General features: G+C 35.7%; 1 protein-coding gene across 1 annotated transcript; it reads right to left on the reverse strand.

The window, feature by feature from the left end:
* Positions 1 to 8,941: 8,941 nt before the first annotated feature.
* LOC141349200 (uncharacterized) lies at positions 8,942 to 11,824 on the reverse strand. Its single transcript, XM_073872703.1, has 3 exons — positions 11,739 to 11,824; positions 10,384 to 11,601; positions 8,942 to 10,276 (listed from the first exon to the last, which is right to left on the reverse strand). The coding sequence occupies exons 1-3, from the start codon at positions 11,776 to 11,778 to the stop codon at positions 9,825 to 9,827; spliced, it is 1,710 nt and encodes a 569-aa protein (XP_073728804.1). The 5' UTR covers positions 11,779 to 11,824; the 3' UTR covers positions 8,942 to 9,824.
* Positions 11,825 to 14,400: the final 2,576 nt, after the last annotated feature.

The raw sequence follows: 14,400 nt of genomic DNA on the forward strand, positions 1-14,400 counted from the left end.
ATTCAAATATGCGAAAGATACAATTCTGTAAAATATTTGAAAAATGACATGATTCGACAGAAATAGGCCTACAGTACTAAAGAAAACACATGCACACTGTAATTAAACTCACTTCTGTGACTACTATTGACAAGTGTATTCAAATATTCCTACAGCCTTTTCCTCATACATTTCACTGGTCTCTGTTTCAGAATGGGTTTTGCATGTGAGGTGCCAAAATACGGGACAGACTGCTACTCAAATAAATGTAATATGGACTTTGTTTGTCTATAGTTTACATAATGGTGTGCAACACTAAAATATATAAAAGTGAGATGAGACACCTAAGGCCAAATGAATTAAGCCATTTTAACAGCATCAATTAAAAACGGTTGCAAAAATATGGTTTCAACTAAAAATTAGTGCTGGGCAAAGATTAATCGCGATTAATCACATACAAAATAAAAGTGATTTTTGGCATAATATATGAGCATGTGCTCTGTGTAATTATTATGTATAAATAAATACACACACATTCATGTATGTATTTAAGAAACATTTACATGTTTATATATATTTATTTATATTTTTATATATTCTATATTAAATATAAATTAAAAAAAATGTATATATAAGAAAAACAATTCTGAAATGAATATATGAATGTGTGTGTGGTTAAATATACATAATAATTAGACACAGCACACGCACATATATTATGCCAAAAATCACTTTTATTTTGTATGCGATTAATCGCGATTAATCTTTGCCCAGCACTACTAAAAATATAGGGTTTGTTGAACCATTTTAGTTTAATGTTTCACAAAATACCATCACATAAAAGACTGTACTAGATGAAATGAGCGTGCTGTTACCACAAATTACTATAAATATTGGTAAACATTCATTTTATCTTACTATAAAAGTCTTGCCCACTGTGAGTTTTGTGAACTTTCGATCTGAACAGTGGGGGCCGGTGACTTCATTTTTCTAGGGCGCTCGATGCGAAGGTCGTCACAACATGTATGTAGCCCATCATGTGTGTGGTTTCTTTTTTCAAAATATGTGTTCTGCGCTTTGAGAGATCCTGCATGCATCATGTGTCTTGTCAAAATAACTACCTGCAGATGCATTTAAAGGGTTTATGATATGATAAGAGTCATTGAGTCAATAATGACATTTTCATTTTTGGGTGAACTATCCCTTTAATAGTTAATAATGTAGTTTAATGTAGTTTACAATCCAAAGTTAGAAAAAAACTTCACTGTAAAAAAATTCAGTAGAAATTGCAATGGTATTGCAGCTGGGTTGCCGGTAATTTACCGTAGATTTAAATTTATGTTATTTACTGTCAAGAGTTTGTTCAAAGTTAAAGTCTTTATCTTTACAGAATAAAAGTATACAATAACAGCCTCATGCAAAGCATTCTGGGAACCAGAAATCATCATCAACCGTTTTCAGTTTTTTGCTTCAGATTATGTTTCCCAGAATGTTTTGCTTGATGCTGTTTTTTAAGTTTTACTCTGTTAAGACAAAGACTTGTAAATGTTTAATGTTCATTTAACTTTGAACGAAATGTTGCCGGAAAAAACATAAATTTAAATCTACGGTAAGTTACCGGCAACCCAGCTGCAATTTCTACTGAATTTTTTTACAGTGTTGTATTTTTTTTAACAGGTCTGATTGATGGTGATAATGTGTAACCATTTTAAAGATCATTTTTTCCACAGTGTTGGAAAAAGTAAGACAGGACAACAAATTAAATCATGTTGATTTGCATAGTGTTTCTTACAGTATGTATTGTTTTTGCTTTACAGAATCATCAATGTAAAACAAGCCCCAGTGAGGTGACACCCCAGCTATGAAAAGAGTGAAGTAAAACCTACCCTACTTTCAGTATTTATATGCTCAACTTTTATGCCTGGTTTCCACATGAACAAACTTCCCATAGTTTCTGAGCACATGAAGTTAATAAAGTCACAAAAGGCAGAATAATATTACAGCATCCTGAATGGGTAAAGAGTAAAGCTTTTAAATTCTTGCATCTGACTATACAAATTTAGACAACATTTTGGAAAAAATTGAAAGATGCGGGTACAGTTTAGAAATCTGGTTTCATTTCATACTACTAATAAGATATTTCACTTATTACTAACAAGATCATTTCGAACTGCTAAAAATGTCTTGATACTAACTCAAACATTTGTAGCTATCAGAAACGTCTTTGAACACGCATTACAAATCTATCTTGAATGATTTCATAATAATTGATTATAAGTAAGCTATAAGTAGTTTCACACCAGAAACTACAATGAATGTAATCAGTGCATGCAACAGGTGGTTATTAAAAATACACTGAGATAATCCAGGTATTATATTATAAATACACACAAGATCCTATAGAGGGTATATTGTAGGTAGCAAAGATAAAGGACCAAAGTTTTTTGGTTGTTTGTAGCAGACAGGAAGCTTTTTCTCACAGCATCTTGCACTTTTCCATTTAAAATCATCTGTTTGATTCAGTGACACTGAAGCACAAAATCCCATTCCTTTGCCCTGTGGTTGTCCATTGGCCCAGTAAACGTAATTCACAGATGATGATGATGATCCTAATGTTGTACTTGTCTGCCAGTACCAGGCTGTAGTCATTAGACTACGACGCAGACCGATCCAACCCTCCACATTATTTGTGTTAACCTGCTTGGCGAACTCTATCTGGAGGTCTTCATTTGTAGGACAGGCAAATTCACTTTTACTGTCTGTGCAGTAAGCCAGAGACTCAGTCCATTTAAGAGGTTTATCTCCAACTACTAACTCTCCAGGAAGCTTACAGCCAGATGAATCTGAGTGCACAAATAAATAAAAACATATTAACCGTCACAATGATGTGTTTTAGAACAATTAATTGCATCTGCATCACAAATGCAAAAAATATTTTTTACCTGGTTGTTCATTTATTGGTATAGCTGGGCCTCCAAAAATTAAGTCACCACTTTGTTCCACTATATAAACAGCAATCTTTGAGCTCGGATGCCAGATAATGATCGGTGAGCTTAGTGAAGGTATTTGAGCTTTAGAATATTGTGTGTAAGAAATCACATACCAGTTAGGGTTTAGCGGGCCTGTATCTGTTTGCACTTGATGTCTGCTGTCAGTTTTAGCTATCACAACCACCACCTGGTTGCCTGAATAGAAGTGCAGCAGGTAGCAGGCGGCAAACATGTTTTCTGGGATCAATTCAATGAAAAGTCCTGGAATGATCAGTCTGAGAGACACGTTACTCGAAGCAGTGACATACCTAGTGTTCAGATCCGGAAGAGACAGATACCCTGATGAAGGAGTTAATTGACTATTGTTTTGAGATAGTGAGCTTGTCTTGTTATTTGATGTCATAAATAACTGTCGTTTGGTTATATATGGAATTGAGGGCACAAAAAAGTTCTGACCCTGAAATCTCACAGGAAGAATCTGATTGACTATCATGCTGCATTTACAGTTTGTTTTATCAAGACACGGGTGAGTCAGCAGCACAGCTATTTTGCAACTCGAGTTAACCATCATCATTGAATCATCGGCCTGCAACTGGATGAGTTGATATGATGGGATCGTGAAGTTTACTAATTGAATTTTGTCTGATATGTTCTTGACTATCGTGATATTGTTTTTTGTGTCCTCAGCATTGATGATGATCAGTCTGAACGAGCCGTATCTTGTGGACCAGGAGGCTGGCTGGGAAATGCCAAATGTTGTAAGAAAGGTTGTGTAGTTCAATGAAGGGATCAGGTAATTCAATCCGAGATTTTCATTGGGTTGAACAACATTGGTCTGACCAGATTTTATATAACTTGTAAAAGCTGTACTACTGAGAGAATGTACTGCGATGTATTTGTTACTGATGATTCGGATAGATTTAGTGGAGTAGTTGAGTTGATAAACTTCAGCAGATTTATTAAACGCAACCTTTACAGTTTGGCCTTTCTGCATGAATGATAGGGTCTGTGTTGGTGTGCTGCTGCCGTTGTAGAAGATGTTGACAGAAGTGTTGTCATAGAGGGCGGTGACTCTTAGTGTACTGAAAGTGTTTGGATAAAAGAAACCTACATTCTCTGGAAATGCTGTGATGAAACTTTTTCCATAGCTCACTATCGTAAGACCTTCAAATTAAAAAGAGTGTTAAAAATGTCATTGATCACACAGGCATCAACCCAAACACAGCAATGCTCCATCCAAAAAACAAAAAAACACACACAGAGTAGTAAAAATATTCTCTTACCTTGACTAAACAATGACAGAGTGAGAAGAATTGCAAACATGACTGTATCCCGGTTTTGAGCTCAATCTGAATGCTGTGTATAAGTAAAGGATAAACAGACAAAATGTCACAGTAGTATTTGTCTGTAAAACAACTTGGCACTTGTTTTGGTTAAGAAATTCACGCAAAGATTACATAATCAAAACCTCTCTAATGTTACATTAAATGTAACTATTCAGCAGAGGCAGACACTACTTAACCTATTTTTACTTACATAAAAGTACATTTTTAAGTATTCGTATTTTATCAGTGTTTTTTTTTCAAAAACATACATTCTAAAGCATATTATCATAATTTCAAGTTTTTGGTTTATATTTAATATTTAAGTACATTAAACATAGTATTTTTTTCAAGAAAAGTAAAAGTACACAATTTGTATGTAATTAGGTATTAAATGAATTTTAATATGCAATATAAAAGGAATACACAGTATGATTCTATAGCCCTATTCGGACGGGATTAGTTTTACAGGGGGACCTCTGTGTGTTTTTAATCCTGTCCGAATCGGCCAACATGCTTTAGAATGTAGTGAATATTTTTAGTAAACACTCTGATGCACAGATGCTTGGAAAATTCACTTAAAATACTCAAGTAGTTTTCGCCTCTGCTATTCAGACACTTAATTGTTTACTATATTTTGAAAGGTACACAACTTTTCTGTGCATATTTTCCCCCACACTGTAATTTTTTTGTTGTTGTTGAATCAACTCATGTTTATTTTTTACAGTGCATGCATGCTACAATATATATCTTTTTGTCATTTTGCCATGCTTTTGTAGTGACTAACATGTTTTGAGTTAAAGAAAACACAGAATACTGTCACAGAAGAACGAAAATAACCCAGCATTTAGGGTGTGTGTAAAAGCATAATTATATAATATAGCAGCTCCAAGACAAAAACAATTAAAACCAAATGGGAAAGCTAAAATAAATAAAAAACAAAACACTGAGTAAGAATGGTCTAAATTTAACAAACAAATGTAAATGCTGGGTTATTTTTAACCCAATGTTTGGTTAAAAAGGGAAGGAGCTAGCCATAAAGATATCAAGGTTATATTTTCACAGAATGTTCGCATTATGTAGGGATGGTTTTACAGTATGTAGAAAACAGTAAATCTAAAAAAGAGACGATTGAGTTTTCACAGGCAGGGTCACAAATGATGTTACAACACTCCAAGCCTCTCTTACATTAGGATAGCCGTTTCATTAAAAAGTATTCGATTCTGTTGGCTTTTCTTCTTTAAAGGAAAATGGCAAGATTTTAAATTATTTAAAAGAAATGTCTTTAAAATATTTTTATTATCATTTTTTATTTGACAAGTGCTGATGCATTTCATTTCACAGAATGATTTCAGAATTAACTGATTTTAGCATTTTAACTGTGAATATTCATTACTGTTCTATTCTATACGTTAAAATTAAATAAAAAACAAGACGCTTCTCTATACAGTTCAGTGGTACAATATAATAACATCAGTAAAGTATTTTACCCGATGTATCTTCTCTTCTTCTCAATTCTCTTCTTCTCTCAAAAATGTCTCTCCTCTTCTCTCTTAAAGCTTTGTGCTGGAATTCGTATGTAAGTTTAGACAGATTTGACTTTCAAAGTTTTTTATTTTTGCAAAAGAATAACAAGATTTGCATAAAACTAGCAAAAGGTCTTGGCTTAACAAAATACTTCACCCGAGAATCTTCGGGTGTTTGTTGTATCATCTCCCACCTCTACAATGGATGCATAAACAATCCTTCCTAAAATGTATTAAACTTTCGTTTACAAAGACGTGAAACTTACCGAGTAGTCAGGGGTGTTCACTGAAATCGCTGCAAAAGATGCTTTCCAACAGGTGTTTTGGCATTCGTTGTAAACTTGTGGACCTACTTTTCCAAACGCCTCACACCCTTTTCTTCCGTTGAGAGCTTGAATAATAAACACTCCAGTCCAGTTGGTGGCGATAATCCACCTTTGCCAATTGCAAGAATACAAACAACGTTCCCGGCGCGGAGTAATACCGTACCTCACAGCACATCTAATGCAAGTCAATGGAGTTGGACAAAAACTACAATAAAACCTGTTGGAATGCGTATTTTGCAGTGATTTTTGTGTGAGCATATCAGTGAACACCCCTGACCACTCGATGAGTTTCACGTCTTTGTAAACGAAAGTTTAATGCATTTTAGGAAGGATTGTTCCAGTGCACCTATACAGTCATTGTAGAGGTGGGAGGTGATACAACAAACACCTGAAAATTCTCGGGCCAGCATCATATGTCCAAATTTCAGTCAAAACCGTTCTATTTCATCATAAACAATCTGAAAACAGGGCTTTAAGTGTAAAATACCGAACTTGTCCTTTAAAAATCATTAAAATGCAGCATGTTAAACTTTTGGTACAAGTCATGTTGGAAATCCATATTTCGTCAACTCGTGCATAATCCTGAGTTTACCGCTTGTACTGTAAATACAACTTTGTTTGTTGGTTCATGTGCTCCAAATTACAATATTTCTGACATCACTTGAAGGCAGCATATGCTAATTATCTCAGTGTAATTCAGTGCGGGTATTGCATGATGTTTCAAGATTTCTTGCATGCTGAACAACAGTGTCTTTATACTTTCTCTCTGTAAGATGATCCAAAGCACTGCAGTCGATCTGGTGGCGAAAGTTTTCACACAGTGAAGCATGTGAAATTGTATTGTTTAACACAAGATGGGGAAAATGCACATTTGCATCTTTCCAGAATCCAGTGCTTTTGTTTACTGTGACTTCAATGTTTTATGGAAAGCAGAAGCATGGTCCAGGAATCTTGTGCAAAGTTGTGACGAAAACTGATCAACAGCTCACTAATGGCACTAAAATTCATCATTTTATTCTTAATATTTAATTAACAAAAATCTCTCTTTGCATGCTAAGCTTAAGAAATTCTCCTCTGTGAACTTATCAGTTTTCTAATGATCTGCTTTCTCAGTCCCTTGTACAAGAGACAGCATTTCTAGTGCCCTGTGGTTTATGATACAAAGTTAGAAAAACAAGTTCAAAAGACTAGATCTATACCGCACCTTAATCTGCACTATCCTACCACGGCGCTGCCATTTAATGCAGAGATCAGCTCATTTGCATTTAAAAGGACACATCCAAAAACATCAAATTTTTGCTTACACCTACAAAGTGGAATTTTAACATGCTATTTAAGCAATATTGCTCCAGTTGGAGTGTGAAATAGCTCTATATCATATCACGGCTGTGATTAGGCCAAAGGCACGAGGCCGTAGGCCGAGTGCCGGAGGCAATCACAACCATGATGATATAGAGATATTTCACACGACTCCGAGAGCGATATTGCTTTTATACAACAGTTCGACGGCACACGTTTGAAAAACGAAAACTAGAAAACAACAACAGAGTTATTTTAAAAGCCTGTTTGTTTGGGAACTACTTTCTTCCGCCACGGATTTGAAGGCCAGAATGACAGGTAACACTTTCGGCTGTTTTGAATCTCATAATAACTCAATGGACGGAATCTGCGTTTTTAAATATTACAATTTCTTGGTCACAAAGTGTAGTTTTAAGATTAATTAAGTCGAGAATGTATATGTATAATATTCAAATCTGCAGTCGATTAGTAAAGATAGCGCCTGTTTGAACATTTGCTTAGAAAGATTCGGTACGTGAGAGAACAAGAGCCATGAGCAGACGTCAGTGTCCACTCGCCCCCCTGACCACCGCCCTACCTGGGATACATCTTTGACAGGGATTCCCTGGCTCTGATATTGGCCCTGTGTGTGTTTAATGGTCAAAAATTAGATCAAATCAGCAGTATTTGGTGTCATGAAACTTTTAATTGGTTTCTTGTTCATATTTAGTGTCTTTTGTGTTGTTATTGTTTTGGCACAAGGTAAAGGTTAATATTTAAACAACGTTACTATTGCTTTCCCATCTATTCTTAACGCGATACGAGCACTCGCTTATTATTAGACTTTGTTCTTGTCAGTACTATATAAGGGTCAGAGAGATGTTTTTTGCATGCTGTTTATAAATATATCAGTGGCGATATCCATTAACGTGTTTTATAGTCAAATCACGATAAAGTAAATTATCTATTGTCCAATTTAAAAGCTGCAGTGCTTACCTGCAGTTCCACTGTGTTTTCACTTTCTGATGAGAGAGATCGCTTAAGAGAAAATTATTGTTTTAATTCCTTTTTCCAAGTGTTAATCGTCCACACGATGTGACATGACATTACTCCAATTAAGTTTAAAGTTACATCCAAGAGCGCTGATATTTGACGGGATAATTACTTCCGATTGGGAGTACAGACTGATTCACGAGCTAGTGAACTAATGAGACACACGGAGAGTGTTTAAAAACAGCGCGTCTGTGTGTATCCGTGTGTTCGTGCAGTTTTTCCAGTCAGAGATGAGCCTGTTTAAAGGACCTCCATTCACTAAAATGACCAGTAGGTGGCGGAATGATACGAAAGGTGAAGCAGTTACTGTGCCGTTATCAGTAGAAAATCGCTCTTAGCCAACCAGATTCGAGAACCAGAAAGAACTGTTTAATATAAATTATCTATAGGGTATTTTAAGCTAAAATGTTACATACATACTCGTAAGTCTTGAGAAATGTCTCCTTCAAAGATCATTTATACATAGTGTTGGAAAACAAAACATAGGATTAAATCATTTTATTTGCATAGTACTTTCACAATTTATAAGCTTTACAAAATAATGGCTTTATATAATTAATTTCTTCTGTGAGGTGACACCATTTAGCTGGTATAATAAGAGTAATAAAAATCTACAGTACATAAATTTTAGTGTTAATATGCTTATCCTTTATGCTTGGTCACGAAATAATTTTAATCTCAAATTGTTTCTGAGCACATGAAAAGAAGTTAATGAAGTCTCGAATAGGCTAGAAAAATCTGACAGCATTCTACAAAATAAAGATTAAAGCTTTTAGGTTATTCAAAAAAAATATTATTAATTTAGGGGTGCTTTCACAGACAGGATTTAGGTTAACGCAGGACTAGGCCTTATTTATATTAGGTCATTTAAGATGTTTTTACAAATAGTGTGCATCTTGAGACAAACCAATGTCACCAATATATGTTAAAATTAGTCAGGGCAATGTGTTTTTAAATTAAAGCAGCTCAAACATTCATTTTATTCTTTGCACTGTCTAGGAAACTGCCCACATAGATTCAGCAAGAATCAGTCCTTACAAAAATGAGTATAAGGCAAATTGTTTTGGAAATAGGTACAGCTTCTGACAAGAAATCTACTAATAAACCCTGTTACGTTGCTAATTTAAACATTATTTGAAGCTAGCAGAAATGTCTTTGTGCATATGCATTAATGTATTTATCTCAGTTAATGTGTTAGTAATATTTGTATAATTATTGATTATAGGCATTATTGCGAAAGACATTTTAGCATTTCCCACCAGAAACTACAATTATTGTTACCGGTTAGACAACAGACGTTTTTTTAAAACACACTGAGATATCTGTTGTCCTATAAATATACATAAAAACCTAAGAAATGTTTATTGCACTCAAGACGGGAACTATGGGATTAAAAATGTTTGGTTGTTTGTAGCAGACAGGAAGCTTTTTCTCACAGCAGCGTGCACTTTTCCATTTGAAATCATCTGTACCATTCAGTGATAGTGAAGCACAAAAGCCATTTGTTGTTGGTTTTCCTTTGGCCCAGTAAACGTAATCTACAGGTGGTGATGTTGATGTTGATGATAATGATGATGTTTTATTCTGCCAGTACCAGGCTGTAGTCATTAGACTACGACGTAGACCGATCCAACCGTCCACATTGGTTGTGTTAACCTGCCTGGCAAACTCTATCTGGAGGTCTTCATTTATAGGACAAGCAAATTCACTTTGACTGGTTGTGCAGTAATCCAGAGATTCAGTCCATTTAAGAGGTTGATCTCCAAATACAAACTCTCCAGGAGCTATACAGCCATTTGGATCTGAATGCACAAATAAATGGAAAATATTAACCGTCCGTCACAATGATGTGCTTTATAACAATCTATTGATTTAAATGATTGCTTACTAATGAAAGTTTTTCTTTTACCTGGTTTTTCATTTATTGGTATAGCTGAGCCTCCATAAACAATGTTGCTAGTTTTTTCCAAAATATAGACGGCAATCTTTGAGCTTGGATGCCAAATAACATGCGGTGTGTCTGTTAAAGTTACTAAAGCTGAAGCATAGTCTGAGTCAGGAATATCAATCCAGCTTGTACCTGTAATCTGGTTCGTATCAAGGCGTGTATCATCTTTGTTATTACGATTAGCTATCACAAATGCTCTGCTATTCCCTGTATAAAGTTGCAGAAGGTAGCAGGCAGCAAACATGTTTTCTGGGATTAATTCCATGAAAAGTCCTGTACTGATCTGTCTGAGGAACATGTTACTCGATGCGGTTACATACTGGGTAATTAGATTCGAGATCGACAGGAACCCTGATGAACTAGGAGTCAATGGAAAATTATTTTTTTTAAGCAAGTTTGTCTTGTCAATTGATGTGTTAAGTAGCCATGTCTGGGTTATATCTGGAATGTATGGCACAACAAAGTTCTGACCCTGAAGTCTCACAGGAAGAATCTGATTGACTATCATGCTGCATGTACAGTCTGGTTTATCTAGACACGGGTGAGTCAGCAGCACAGCTATTTTACGACTCGAGTTAACCATCATCAGTGAAGCATTGGCCTGCAACTGGATAAGTTGGTATGGTGGAATCGTGAAGTTAACTACTAATTGAATTGTGGCTGGTATGTTCTTGACTATCGTGATATTGTTTTCTCGGTTCTCTGCATTGATGATGATCAGTCTGAACGAGCTGTTTTGTCCAGACCAGAAAGCTGACTGGGTTATGCCAAATGCTTTAAGAAGGTTTGTGTAGTTCAGAGAAGGGATCAAATAATATCTGTCAAGATTTTCATTGGGTTGAACAACATTGCTCTGGTAATTTTCTTGATTAAGAAAATTTGTATTACTGAGAGAATGTACTGCAATGATTTTGCTACTGTTAATTCGGATAGATTTAGTGGAGTAGTTGAGTTGATATACTTCAGCAGATTTTGGAAACACTACAACTGCGGTTTGGCCTTTCTGCATGATTGATATCGTCTGTGTTGGTGTGCTGCTGCTGTTGTAGAAGATGTCGACAGAAGTGTCGTCATGGAGGGCGGTGACTCTCAGTGTACGGGAAGTGTTTGGGTAGAAGTAAGCTATGTTCTCTGGAAATGCTGTGATGAACATTTTTCCATAGCTCACTATTGTAAGACCTTGGATATAAGAAAAAAAGTGTTACAAATTTTATCAATCTTAGAGTCACACAAACATCAATCCAAACACTGCAATGCTCCTTCCAAAAAAAAAAAAAAAAACCCATTGAGGAGATAGTAAAGTTTTATATTCTTACCTTGGCTAAACATCGACACAATCAGAAGAATTGTAAACATGACTGTATCTCTTGCTCTTGTGCTAAAATTGGATGCAGTGAAAAAAAGATAAAGACTAAGAACCACAAGGAAAACTGACCAAGTGAAAACCTATTGATGATAGTCTGCCATAGTTATTAAACATCACATTAAAGTTATTACAGTGTTAATACAGTGTTGATATTTTATATTATAATATATTTGAAATCAAATAAGATTTGTCAAAAGTTATCTAAATGTAATCCAAAAGTAGTCTAATAATGTTACCAACGATGTGAATTTTAAGAGATTACTAATTTTGTCATGTAATTCGTAATCAGTAACGGATTACAATTCATAAGTAATCTACCTACCTCAATACATTTGTAAGATTTATAATGGGTTTAGAAACAATTTTCAACAATCGCTTTAAAGGTGCAGTGTGTAATATTAAGAAGGATCTCTTGACAGAAATGCAAAATAATATACAAAACTAAATTATCAGGGGTGTATAAAGACCTTTCATATTGAACCGTTATGTGTTTATTACCTTAGAATGAGACGTTTTATCTACATACACAGAGGGCCCCCTTACATGGAAGCCGCCATTTTGTGCAGCCATGTTTCTACAGAAGCCCTTAACAGACAAACCTTTTACTAACTTGTCTCCAACGATGACATGTTTGTCCGGTGGCGGCTACCGTAGCTTCTCTATGCGTTTCAAAAGCAAGACGTGAGCAGTGGACGGAGCCGTTGATTGCAATTCACAACCTCACCCCTAGATGCCACTAAAATTTACACACTGCACCTTTAAAGGGACTTGTTATGCCTTTTCTTGCTGGCAAACAGCTTATTTCATTGCACACATGCTTTCTGCTCAGTTTGTGCTTTATTTGAAAACTTTTTGAAAACATTAACATCTCATGCACTAGTGTACATCTATAATCTATTACAAATGCAATAATATTTAAATCCTTTCGTTATGATTTATAAGTGTGATAAATGCAATTTCACAGCCAGATTAACTTTATGGTGGTAATTGAAAATGAACTTCTTATTACTTTAATTGCTGAGAATTCATAGCCTGGGTGCCAGACGATCTTAGCCCCGCCCACCACATTTTGAAAAAACGGAAGGTTCGGTCTGGCGTTTTTCCGTTGAGGAGCTACTATGCGAGTCCCAAAGCTGGTCGACGAATCAAATTGTGAGGGCGGGCTTTATACGATGATGGACAGATGATCAACCGTAACGTATCAACCACGTCACCAAAGAGCGCGTGTGTTGAATCTGTTTATGTTTTTGCCGTCCTTCCTACGGGATTCTGCAAAAGTTGGTCGCACTTATGGAGGACAAAGTTAAAGAAGCAACTGAAATGAGTGTCATTGCGATGCAACTCGGTCGACGAGATGGATATAATTAGCGGTCGTTGCCAGCTTCTTTTCGGAAGCTCGGAATCGTGACTGCTGAATAAGTGGAGTGACATGCTAGGCTCCGATATTTTTCAAGCCAACGTAATGGGTAGCTATCGTCGTGGATGAAGTTCACCTAACGTACAAATGGTAAGAGATAGTCTTACTCTATGACTTAGTACTTAATGTTGTGATATAAATGAAATGTTGTAAACATAGTAGGTGTTGATGTACGTTCGCTAACACAGACTTAGTATAATCACAATGATATTAGTGTCATTGTAGCAAAATAACTAGCAGTTCGGTCAGGCTGCAAAAGACGACATTTCAACATACGTCACACACTCCGTTGCTTATTGCTTATTGGTCGTAGGTCTATCCAATTGAGTGCAGAGGCATTTTTCGGTTGAGACATGCCTCATAATTTTAGCTCAATGGAGCGGTATCAGACTCAAATTCTGACTAGAATTGAGTATGACAACGTCAGGCTAGAGAATTCATGCAAGATCACAAAAATAAAGCTTTTCTCATATAACATTTAAGGGGACATTTCACAAGACCTTTTTTTAAGATGTCAAATAAATCTTTGGTGTCTCCAGAGTTTATATGTGAAGTTCTAGCTCAAAAGAGAGGAGAACCGTGGCAAAAGTAACACGGGACGAAAGTAACAAAGTGATTTTGTCAGAGCCCTGACTACATTTGCATTACAAACTATGATATCATGTTTAGCACGCAACCCTTGACAGAGCTGACAAATATCACGTTATTTCGTCACCGCTAGGCGCGTGTAGGTCCATAAAGCTGTTTTTAACCATGATAAGTAAATTCCTGAAGTGGTCATTTTTTTCTCATTGTTTTTCTAGTTTCAATTGTTACACTGGTCATCTAGTTATTCAGTGCTCAAAAACATCCTGAAATTTGCCTTCTTAGAGGTTGACGAAAGTAAATGTGCCGTTTTTGGGTGTGTCCTTTTACATGCAAATGAGTTAATCTCTGCACTAAATGGCAGTGCCGTGGTTGGACAGTACAGACTAAGGCGCGGTATTATCGCCTTCTGACATCACAAGGGGAGCCAAATTTCAAAGACTTGTTTTTTGTTTTTATAGGACTTTAATATGGAAAGACAGATTTTCATGATATGTCCCCTTTAAATGTAAATATTCAGCAGAAAGCACTTTATCAGGGATTATATTTTGAAATGTATATATTCTGAACTGTTCCTATATTCCTCCCCAACTCCTCACACATTTTTGTG

This window comes from Misgurnus anguillicaudatus, chromosome 10 (genome assembly GCF_027580225.2).
Source record: "Misgurnus anguillicaudatus chromosome 10, ASM2758022v2, whole genome shotgun sequence".
Classification (NCBI taxonomy): Eukaryota; Metazoa; Chordata; class Actinopteri; order Cypriniformes; family Cobitidae; genus Misgurnus; species Misgurnus anguillicaudatus.

Bases quoted from the DNA above. Each gene is read 5' to 3' on its own strand.
- LOC141349200 (XM_073872703.1), bottom strand. From the start codon at position 11,778: ATGTTTACAATTCTTCTGATTGTGTCGATGTTTAGCCAAG. The intron at 11,602-11,738 runs GTAAGAATATAA...CTTATATCCAAG, and splicing joins TGTGTCGATGTTTAGCCAAG to GTCTTACAATAGTGAGCTAT. The intron at 10,277-10,383 runs GTAAAAGAAAAA...TTGTGCATTCAG, and splicing joins ACCAATAAATGAAAAACCAG to ATCCAAATGGCTGTATAGCT.